This window comes from Ictalurus punctatus, chromosome 1 (assembly GCF_001660625.3).
Source record: "Ictalurus punctatus breed USDA103 chromosome 1, Coco_2.0, whole genome shotgun sequence".
Taxonomy (NCBI): domain Eukaryota; kingdom Metazoa; phylum Chordata; class Actinopteri; order Siluriformes; family Ictaluridae; genus Ictalurus; species Ictalurus punctatus.
Genome location: NC_030416.2, coordinates 2,675,752 through 2,688,038, shown reverse-complemented (window position 1 = coordinate 2,688,038; position 12,287 = coordinate 2,675,752). Strand labels below are relative to the sequence as shown.

General features: G+C 41.2%; 1 protein-coding gene across 2 annotated transcripts in view; it reads right to left on the bottom strand.

Moving 5' to 3' along the window:
* asic1c (acid-sensing (proton-gated) ion channel 1c) overlaps positions 1–6,711 on the bottom strand; it is a 69,144-nt gene extending 62,433 nt beyond the window's left edge. Inside the window, exon 1 of one of the 2 annotated variants that reach the window (XM_053674869.1) lies at positions 5,380–6,711. In XM_053674869.1, coding sequence (XP_053530844.1) covers positions 5,380–5,943 — 564 coding nt within the window. In that variant the 5' untranslated portion in view covers positions 5,944–6,711. The remainder of the gene's footprint in view (positions 1–5,379) is intronic. The other variant, XM_053674903.1, reaches the window with a different exon arrangement.
* Between the last annotated feature and the right edge of the window lie 5,576 nt (positions 6,712–12,287).

Sequence of the window (12,287 nt, the reverse complement as noted above, 5' to 3'; positions counted from 1 at the left end):
ACCTTCACAGATTCTCCTTCTTTTAGCATCACATTAAATAACGCATTTTATATTTCAAAAGTTTTCATTTCCCCTCTAGTTGCCATATATATACAAAACTCATCATAGTTGGACTTTTAAGAGCAAAGTTTCATTGCCTTCTTTTTGCTTAATTGTGTTCGTCATTTCACCGAGCCCTTTTCAAGCTTTTCCGGTGTACGAAAGTTTTCCCAAAGTGCAACGCTGCGCTCTAATTGATACTCGGTTGATTTGATGGAGTGTCTGGGTAAACTGTAAAATGCTTACTTTAAGACCATTTGATAAGAACAACAACAACAGCAGCAGCAACAGCAGCCCACTGGAATAAACATGTAATCCTCAAGGGGAAACACAGGAACAATTCCATTTCCATGCATCTAGAGTACATCCGCCTACTAACCATCAATATGGACGGCTAATTGAAATAATCCGTAGTCAGAAAGAAGTACAAATAGACTGACAGAGAGAGAGAAAATGTGTGCGAGTGCAATATTTCCATTTACATGTATTATTCCAGCAGACTGACTAACAGCCCTTTTGCACAAGGTGACACCTTTATTCCATTAACGCAGTACTTATTTTAAAAAAAAAAGTCTAATGCTAATACACACCACCCTACACAAGCTAACGAGGCTTTCCTTCCAATTCACAGAGACACTAGCTATTATTTTTTTAAAATAGTGTGCGGCCAAAAATTAATATACTGTATTATGTCTTTGAGTTAGGTTTCCTGAGATATATTTTTTGCGGTCCTGATTTAACTCGTGGCAACTGACATGTTTTAAAATAAACGAGACCAAGAAATCAATTGAAGTACACAACTTAAGCATGTGTAACCTTAAATGAACCTTGGTCTTTGTGGTTTTGATTTTTGTGGTGAATTGATTTTTTCCCCTGCCAAATAATTAACCAGAGGCCACATATTAAAGTTTGATGACTCCACAACATATTGGTACACATTTCATGGCCAGGTCATTGGCCAACTTAAAATGAACCACCATTCCATGTCTTTCTAAGGCTTCAGATGGAACTTAAAATAGTTCTTCTCCGGATCATCATCATCAGTCACCAGTTAAGACAAGGCCTACTCCAGATCCTGAACAAAGTTGGTCACATATAAATCAATTCCTAGCGTATCATAGCATCACCGATTCAGTGGAAGACGTTACCTTAAGACGCTAAATCCTATCGTATCAGAGCAAATTCAGTGTCATCGTTAGATATTGAATTGCTGCCTTAAGATTCAAAATCATATCCTATCATAGCGAATTCTCTGGTAGAGTCAAATATTGAATGGTTTCCTTCGGAATCCTAGGAGATTCAGTAACATCATCAAATATCAAATCGTTACCTTACGTGCTGCGACTCAAAAGTCTGGTATTACACTTCCTAATAATTAACAGTGCCTCCTCTTTTATTTATTTATTTATTTGTCTCCAAACCATAGATTCCACGGCCCCGCCCACTGTGTTGGCTTCACAACAATTCATGAGACTCGAAGGCGAAATTCACCTAGATCAAATCCAACGCTCAAAGTAGCTAGCTATTACCAGAAGTGCGTCTTTCGCATCCCTTACCCTTTCCGCTTCGGTGAATTAGCGTTTACGCCAAGTCAATTTTATTTATATTACTGTATTATCTGAAAAAGAAGAAAAGCGTCATTTTTGGGGGGGGGGTTTCCCGGCCAGGTGGCTCCCGTCTCTCCGTAACGAGCCGATTTATTTGAAAACCAAACGTTCAAATTTCTTCTCATTTATAATAGAAACCTGCCATCCCTGGTTCCTTGACGTCTTGACATCTTGACAAGCACAATGAGGCATTCTGACATCTTGTCAATCAAATAATCCGCTTGTTTGAGATGATCCAACGCGTACGTAATGTGTAATGCCAAAACTTCGGTAAAAGGTACATTACTTTATAAGGGGTTTACTCTTTAATATTCGGTCTATCTGCAATCACAGATTCAAATCAATAGCAGTGAAGGTCTAACTGGTAATATGTGTGCACAAGCATGAACAACTTGTCCGGTAACAACAACAACAACAACAACAACCACCGTGGCTTTTCACTACTCTAATTATGCAATGCTGGATGAAAGAACACAATTCGGTGGCACATGGGTGTGCGCGAAAGGAGACGAAACCACCGTCCTGACTTCTTTCTGACCCGAAATGTGCAGTTTCTCATTTTCCTTTTGTTGTTGGCTCACAGTTCTATCAATGTGTTTCAGAAGTAGAAGAAGAAGAACAACAACAACAGCAACAACAAAAGACACAGAAGTCCTTTTTAAGTGGTTTGTTTTCATCACTTGTAGAATCAAGTGCTCTGCTGAATCCGTATGGAGCACAGACAGATCTCTGACGAGTCGAGCGCTTCTCGGGAATGCGTAATGCGGCGGTATTGCATTGGAATGCGCCATGACACCTTGACACAACCCTCAGCACAGCAGTGCATTGTCAACGGTAATTTGTAGGCTATTAGAATTATGAAGCACACAATAACACACACACACACACACACACACAGATAGAGAGAGAGAGAGAGAGTGAGAGAGAGAGAAACTAATTAAGCACAAATGCATACGTGCATGCATGTGTCCAGTAGTTATAAGCTTGAGCGCATGCCACAGAAATGACTGCTGTTGTGTCATCTCAGTGACCTGGCAAGTGTTTGTCATTATGCACAACAAAAGCAATTACCCATGAATGATTTGCTTTGGCGAAGCAAAGCCTTGTTGCCAGGCAACACTCATGTAAATGAAGAAAGCTCTATCTCTAACTAAAAAAAGTACAGGGACAGTTAATCAAGTGACAGAGACGGCTTCAAATTTAGCAAAAAGTATTAGTATACCAAAAGAAATTCTTTTCTTTTTCGACCAAATCACACCCGCAAAACCCAGCTTTTAGCTGAAAGTGACGTGAAAATGGAGCGCCAATGCCAAAGCCAAGCAAATACAAGCGCTGCAAATCAGTAAGCGGTCATTATTAAACCACCATATTGCTTACTGAAGTACACACTTTTCACACTATATAAAAAACATTCACATAATACCCAAGCCCTGTGAACTTCAGTGCAGTGAAACAACACCGTGTATGTCCTGATTGATAAAAACACACTCGTCTGGACGAGCATAGCGTCTCGGGAGAAACTGAAACACGGAGTGCGCAGCATGGAAGCTTGTGTACATCAACAGCTCAAAGAGCACTCTTGCTTGAATGAAGGCTGTGATGTCTACAGCAGTGTCCGGAAGATTTTTCCAGGCCAGTATGCTCAACTCTGGCCTCCAGAATTACAGTCCGGATCAATCAGTGTGTGTGTGTGTGTATATGTATTTATATTTATATATATATATATATATATATATATATATATATATATATATATATATATATATATATATATAGAGAGAGAGAGAGAGAGAGAGAGAGAGAGAGAGAGAGATTTTTTTTTACAAATCTATTGGGAGCAGACGAGAGTAAGAAATCTTCATCTCATACAAAAAGTGATAAATAAAGTGAGAATGTTCCATTAAAGCAAAGCAAAATAAAACAAGACTTTTCCTAGAGTCGACTGTAGAATTGACTTCATCCAAAATGCAGTCTATTACAAAAAAAATTCAAAAATACACAAATAAATCAGATCTTGTGGCTTGAGAAGAGTTTAAAACATTTTATGAACGGGTAAACGATTCGATGTTGACTCATGGAATCATCCTTCTGTAGTAAAAAAAACAAACAAAAAAACGCACACTGCTCCATCAATACCATAAAATGCATTCTTCTTCTTCTTCTTTATTTAAAGGGTTTTTTTTTTTAAACCAATGTGCTATACACATCATCATTTTCATAGCAATTATCTCCAATTAAGCCTGTAGAGTCTGATGGCACGTAATAACTAGCTAGGGTTCATAACGACCCGTAATTTCAGTAATACCCACCACTACTATACTGTACTAACAGCACGTCTCGAAGTACAAGCTTCTAATTTCTTATATATTTAAAAACAAAACAACAAAAAAAAAACACATACATTGTACTTTTTTTATCCATTTTTGGTTACATCTAATATTGTATTGAATGTCCACAGAACAAGTTAGTTCCTTTTATAATTTAAACATTAAACACCCCACACACACACACACACCCCCATCTCATGACATTAATAAAGACAGCTTGTCCAGTTACCAAGCAATCGGAAAACGCAAATCCCTCTGTCCTTTCTTGCGTCAGAAAACTTCAAAGTAAAGTACACCGTTACTAAGTGCCGACGCTGGAGACTCCTTCCAAAAGAAATAGTCACTTCACCATTATCAATAATTACACACTTAAGAAACGCGTTTACGTACAGTATGGTGTCTGCCCTCCGAGTCCCTGTGAATGAGCTGATACTATAGAAAATATCGTGTATTATAGTATAATATAAAATGTATGTGGACATACATAAACATAAACATGAGACTTTTATATAAATTTAAAAGCAACACCTTCTGACCGACCGGAATCAAGAATTCAACAGCGTTAATGATCCGTAGTTGACGGCCATATGACCTACTTCACCCGACACGCCGATCCACATACACCTCCATATAAAGACCATAATTAACCTAGTAGATACTATAAAATAGATATCTACTGAAATCATCAGGAACTGAACACATTTGCTGGTATCATGACCAAAAAATACCCTCAAGTCACGGTTTAACCATATGGACCTAATGTTCAGAAACAAACATGCCTGTACATGCAAGTATACGAGTAGGGCATGAATGAAAGAACTTAATTAATTTATTCATTCATCCCTTCAGCCTTGAATGTAGTACAGTTCTTTTTGTTCATTGTCACCAAACCAAAAAAAAAAACCATCACAAGTATATTAAAAAATATATTAAATGTCTTTGCGCACGTTTATTGGTTGTAAACTTTATGCACTTCTAGCTCAGCTCTAACATGGGAGAAATTGGACAGGATTGTACAGGATGTATTTTTTTACCTTCTCTGCACAGAACAGGAAGAAATTTATACAACCGTCGAGTCGCACCACATGACGTGGATTCTTATTTTTCTCCTTCTTATTATAATAATAAACGTATACTTATTTGAATTCTATTGCCTTGTACTGTCTCTCTTGGATGTACTATCTTAATTTGTGTATTTAAAATAAACTTGAAAGTGAACTGTAGAACCATATCGGTAATTAAATTTGCCGGATCGAGGGCACTCGGAGCAGCCGTCAACTTTTTGCTGCGATTGAAATAAAAAAAAAAACCTGATACGGCGGCGAAAGGAGCTTTGCCCATTTGCATTTGACACGCCGCGAACGCAAAAACAAGAACAAACATGCATCGAGATCTCGACAACTCACAGTGGAGAAGTTGAAAGGGAAGCAAACGTCGCCTCGGAAAGTGCACTGTAGAAGCATGTCGCTGATGTCGTGGCCCGTTCGGTTATAGAAATCGGTCATGTTGAACTGCTTGGGCTTGAAGTTGACAAAATTGGCCTTTTCTTTCAGAGCAGCAAGGATTTCTGGCTCTGCGAGATGCGGGTTCGCAATCTGGTAGTTCTCGTTGAGCAGGGCGAGCAGTTCCCCTACGTGATAGAGGTCGTTTTTGGTGATCTTCGAAAAGCGGAACTCGTTGAGGTTGCAAAAAGTCACAGCGGGAAACGTGAGGTTTGGCGCCGCCACCTCGTCCAGTTTGGTGACGTGAGGAAACTCAAAGTAGTACGACACGCGGTCCATGCATACCAGGAGCAACAGACCGAGAGAGCCCAGAAACGAGAGAGTCCACAAGAAGCGACGGAATGTCATGTGTCCGTAGGCGAAAATGTGGCTCATGCCGTGCAGCGTGGACGAGTTGGCGAAGGCTTGCAGATTCGAAGGCCTGATGCTCTCGATGCTGTCCTCCGAATCTCCCTTCATGGCTGTCATGGTAAGTCAGTTCCTAATCAGAAGTTGTAAGAGAAATTGGAATAATTTGCAAAGTCAACAGTATCAAAAAATATTGCACATGATCCAAAGTCCGCCTCAGATCGCGAGCTGCTCTTCCTTGAAATGTGCGGTCTCTATTCAAGAAGATCCCAAAGCCTGGTAAATGTTCACGTTGCACAGTGAAAAGTGCAGATGGAGAAGAAATAAGGAGCCACTGAAACTGAAACGTTCAGCAGCTGACTGGACCGTGCCTCATCCAGCCAGGACGACTGGCTCTACATCGCCTTGCTGGGTTTATGAATGGGAAAGATCATTCAAAGCGAAGCCGTTGTCGGATATGCATTTTTCTTCCCAGGATCTTCCTCACACCCCTCTCCACACATGCAAATGAAGTGTCACGGACCTCCCCTAGTCAACCCTCTTGCGCTTGTCAGTCAAGTCTTTGTCGCCTCGTTCCTCCGGGATCTACGACGAGCACCGAGGGCTACCTCTTGATGCTGAGAAAAGCCGCGCTCAAGGTCTCGCCCAAAGCTGCCAGCGTTTTCCTCCAGATCTGCTCATGTGGATTTGCACACCGATGCCTCAATCCTTTCCCTTTCTTGTGCAAGCTCGGAGCTCGCTGGCTCTTTCCCCCTCCCTCTCACACCGTCTCTTTAGTAGTCAGAATCCATCCCACTGCTGAGCTCCTGCTTCACCAGGATGTGTGTATGTGTGTGTGTGTGTGTGTGAGAGAGAGAGAGAGAGAGAGAGACAGATAGACAGAGAGAAAATGAGCGAGAGCGAGCGTGGGGGGAGGGCAGAGGGGGCTTACACTCAATACATTGTCTCCAGGTTTCACAACAGAGAATCACAGCCTGTAATCTACAATCTGGTTGCACAGCCACAGGTAGTCGCCTATCAGCATTTGTGCACTGAGATTTCATCCTTGTCAAATCTCCAGAGCGCGATTCGTTCCACTTCCCTGCAGAAACCAACTGGTCAGCCTTTTCTTTCTTTTTTTTTTAAAGAGAGCGAGAGCGAGAGAGAGAGATGTATTTACTCAGGATGGTCTCTAATAGTCAATTAGTGACATTTATGCACGTACAGGACAAATATGTAAGGAAAAAAAGGGAAAAATTGCTGACATCCGAAGCATTTTCTTCCTCTTATGACTACAGCAATTTGTCAACGATCAGATTTTTAAATAAAGTTGTTTTTTTTAATGACACATTGTACTTTTTATCCATTTACGGTTATGTTTTAGGCTGTGTAGCACAGAGGAAAGCAAAAATGAAAACACAGATTCTGTGTTACACAAGAATCAACCTAATTGCCTGAACGGCTCCATGCTGCAAACTGCAGTTTTATATATATATATTTTTTTTTTATGTAAGGAGGAAAACTATCTGTGCCATGCTGTTATAGGGGCGCACGGTTATTGCATGCTGTTATCTTACTGTTATAGGGGTGCACGGTGGCTTAGTGGTTAGGAGGTTCGCCTCACACCTCCAGGGTCGGGGGTTCGATTCCCACCGTGGCCCTGTGTGTGGAGTTTGCATATTCTCCCTGTGCTGCGGGGGTTTCCTCCGGGTACTCCGGTTTCCTCCCCCAGTCCAAAGACATGCATGGTAGGCTGATTGGCGTGTGTGAATGTGGGTGTGATTATGCTCTGTGGCACCCTGGATTGGCACCCTGTCCAGGGTGTACCCCGCCCTCTGCCCAATGCTTCCTTGGATAGGCTCCAGGTTTCCCTGTGACCCTGAAAAAGATAAAGCGGTATAGAACATGGATGGAGGTGTCTCACTCTGCTTATATTATTTTTATTACCATTTATAGGTACACTTAACGTTGGGGGCGTGTCCATGAAACGAGTTCCGGTTGTTACTTTGACAGTCACTGCCAGCTTGTTAATTTCACACAAAATCCACCAGAAATGTAAAGTTATAGCTTCACCTCTAGCACAGACACTGGGAACCCCTTCCATAAACGTTAAAAAAAACATATCCTCACAGAAAATGTCATCACCACAGACTTTATGTAGGGCATCAGCCAAAGAAGTCACATGGTTTCACTTCATTAGAATAAGCGAGTCAATATATAGATTGGACATCGAAGACCCGATATATCAATTTACTCTTCATCAACTGACCAGTAACTTAATGTCTATCGTTCTTCCAGACAATTTAGCCTGCATCCTTGCATGACAGTTTCATTACAGTCCCAAGCACTGTGAAACTGCCAACCCTAGGCTGGTCAATAAAAACAAATTAGTAAGTAAACAGCCAAGCTCTTTGATCTACAGTATAGTAATGAAAAAACAGGTTCAGTTTGACATGATCCTATGTGATTTGTAAATGCTTGTTACTTTTCACTGTAAAAAAATGCATGCATAAGTGTCCATACAAGGTCTTGCTCTGTTCACCATCATGCCATCATCCAGGAGCTGACTGTTCTTCAGACCCCAGTTTGCCCAGCGTAGTCGAGGCAAACGCGATGACTCGTATCCTAAAGCCCAAGAAAAACGATTGCCGTTCTCTTGCATTGCTTATTGTACTGTATATAACCTATAATCATTTTAGTGTTTCCACAGACTGCATTATTAAACAAGTCAATGGGCCACAGAAATCACCACACAAGGAAAGGAGTCAGGAGAGCAACTTCCTCAATTATCCCTGGACACAGGGATGAACTTGAGACAGAACTTCCCGTTCCCTGGACAACCTGCTGCCTGAATGCTGTTGTCAACAGACCATTGAGACCATCAGGAGACCATTACAAACTACCCAGAAGCTCTTCAGCAGCTGCTCTGAGCTCATGGAGCTAGGAAAGACGCACCTAACTTCAAAAGACTGGTAGAGTTGGATTGAAGTAGGATTGTGACTGTATGGTAGAGCCTTGGGCAATATGTGTAACCAATGTGAAGCCAGTCCAAAGATGTGTCAGGCTTGCCCTTTTGGGAGCTGCAATTCAACATATTTAAACTGTGAATATTTAAATTGGGAACATCCCACACAAAATTTCATTATTAAAATGTTTAATAAACCTTCCCAAGTTGATTTCCGAAACATTGTTTGTGTAAAAATACCACCTATAATATCCGACAGGGAAATTTTCGGTCCATTCCGTTTCGCTTGACAAATCTGCTTCCACAAATCCATTGCTTCAAATTTGGTTGGATATTCAACGTTGGAAAAGAAGGAAAAGCAGCAGAGTACCAATGCATAATCTCTACCTGCTGCTAGTCCACCTCACCAGCAGGTGGTGCAAGTGGGTGTTGAAGACCAAAGCAACAGTTAGAGCGAGGCCTTCCTGAAGAATCAAACAAAGACATTGAATATAAACGTATCATGTCTTAATCAGTTTTTTTCACATATATACTGGCGCTGATAATCATAACTTGTACTCTGCTTTGGTTTTCATCGTGCACCACCTGCTGGTGAGGCAGACTAGCAGCAGGTGGAGATTATGCATCTGTACTCTACTGCTTTTCCTGCAATTCCAGGCTGTGCAATGTTGAATTATCCAACCAATGAACTTTGAAAGGTGAATATTGCCATTTTAATAATGAAATTGTGTGTGAAATGTTTCCGAGTGAAATATTCGGAAATATTCTGCTAAAACATACAACCATGTGAAATTGGAGCCCCCCAAAATGCAAGCCCTGAAAATACAATGCATTAAAATGCAAGACCTGGTAATGCAATGCATTTCTTTTTTTTTTCTTTTTTTAAATCAGTGCAATTCAGCATGTTTTTTGTCAATGTTTATGCGTGTTTGTTTATGTCATTACTTCCATAATTACAAAACAAACCACACTCATGCTGGTGCAAGTAGGAATTTGAAACCATTTATTTCTATGTTACCAAATCAGTACATTGACGGTGTCGTTTCAACCATTACTGTAAAGACCATTGACTCCAGCTTCATTTCAAATCAACCTGTATAGCTGTGTCATACTGAGGGGGAATCAACATATCTCAAAGATTTGCTGACCTAATACAAGACATGCCCTACCAAATTACCACCTCATCATTTTTGGGACAATGTTCTGCTAATGTAGTGTCAACTATGTAACAGCGCATCAATAAGGCCCTTTAGCAGTGTTTCCTTTGGGTGTGTTCACACCTGGTATTAATATCAGTCTTCAGTCAACACTCGCATTCAGACTTCATACATCATTTCCGTGAATGGAGCAGTAGACCGGGCCTATGCAGTTTCCTCTGGATCATTTGAATCCGAGACAAAGAAAATAGATGACTGCTTCCTCTACACTGACAGCAAGTTCTGGCGAGACATGTTCCATGTGTATTTCTCCCTGTATATAGATGCCATTCCAGTGCGATTTTAACACTAGACATTGTCACAAAGCAGGATCCAGTGTACGGACGTACCGTAGGTATAGAGTATAGGAGAGTTTGGTCTTAGAGCGGAGTTTGGTTTTGGGTGTCAAAACCAATACCACGTGATCTGAAAGAATCAGAGGATCTCTTAAGGAGTCACTCATTCAAGAGAATGATATTGCTGGTATATTTTCTTAGTTGTGTGAGCAATTCAGGTCTGCCAGTTTCTTGTCGTGTCCCCAACTTGGACATCAAGGAGGGTAGACATTTTGGGTAGTCTGAAAAGTGTCTGGCGACTGCAAGAGGTAGGCCTTAATGGCTACAAGATACTGCCCAGTGAGCGTGAGAACAGACAATGTTTGTGCAAAGAGTGTACCTAATATGAATGACAGACAGCGTAACTCTTCAATTCACAATCTCACAATCCTCCCAATGTTTAGGTGGACAAAGTTTGGACAGAAACCTCATACTGCCAAAAAAGCACATACCAGGAGCACTGAAATATGGAAGCCTCTCCATCAGTACAAGTTGATAACCCAGTGAACAGAAAAGTCTTTTCTAGATTGTATCAGAACCCTAGATCTGCAGGTTTATGACAAGTCACTACCAGAAAGTGCCAGAATCTTTTCAGACTGGTGGTGTGTGCAGGGAATGCTATTAGGCCTCTGTGGTTGATGGGGAGGAGCACCCAGTGCTATACATCAGCTGCAAGCTCTCTGTAAATCCTCTGAGATCCTTTATAGGACAATAGAGAAAGAGTGTCCGGCCATCAAACGAGCAGAACTCACACCCCGATACCATCTGTTTGGGATGGGCCTCAGACCATGCCCCATTCTAGAGGTTCCAGGACAGCAATATGCAAATCATCTATTGGTACCTGGAACGTCAGCTGTTTAAGTGGTGGACCTTTAGCCAGGGCATGAATGTCTGTATTGGGGGGGGGTGTTCAGCTTGGAGAGCAAGCAATATAATGAATGAGCACTGTCACCTGTGTGTGACTAAGGCTGAGCTATTTATATACAATATGTTTCGCATTTAGGGGCTGAGAAGCAGGAACGATTGAGCTGGTGCAGAACTGAGATACCGGGGATTTTACAGACAGCGTCCTGCTGAGCCAGTGTGTGTGCTTGTGTGCATACATTGTAATTTTTCATGTTTTCTTTTCTTTTTGGAGAAAATCACATACACAACACTGCCCTTTCTGACATCTGCTTCCAGTCTCCTCAATTCCCTTCCACCTGCTAGGGTATTACAGCCCCTTTTAATCACTGAACTGCACAACAAAGCTGAACAAAGACCTGGAAATGTTAGTCAACTAGCATAAAATTTCATTCAATCACACACACACAAAAAAATTATTCAATACGAGGCTGTAGCAGCTTTGTACATTGCTCGGAATATTCTGGAGATTGTTAAACTGATCAATTTTGGAAATTGTCATAAAGGGTGACTTCCATTGGAAATAGTTTTCCTTGTAGCACATAAAGAAATGTGGTGTTCATGATGAAGTACTGCTATTCTTATATACAGGCTGTGTCTGTTTGGCAGGCTCTTAACTGGCAAAGCTTCTTCACTAAACCACAAGTGAAAATACTGGAAAATTTTGAAAATTAGTGTGTGTGTTTGTGTGTGTGTAATCATACTTGGCTAAAGATTCACACAACATACTGAGAGGCACTCGTTATTGCTTGTTGTCCCGCCTTTCTGAGAACTGTAAACAGCTGTTCCTTGGTTTTTGCCAAAAAAACTCTAGAAGCCAAATCTCAGCGACAGGCTGCCTCCATTCACACAGGAGATTACAAGCTGCCAGTCAAGGAACTCAAACAAGCTTGCTATGCCACGCTGCCAGAGAGATACTGATCACCAATACCAAATAGTCCAAAATCACCAAATAGTATTTGCATATACTGTGTATATAAGAATATATACTAATACTGGATCAGAACACCATCTAGAATACTTCTCGTTAGTGAGCCGATGCTAACGCACCTCGGTAACAACTGGGTGAAAATCGGTTCCTAGATA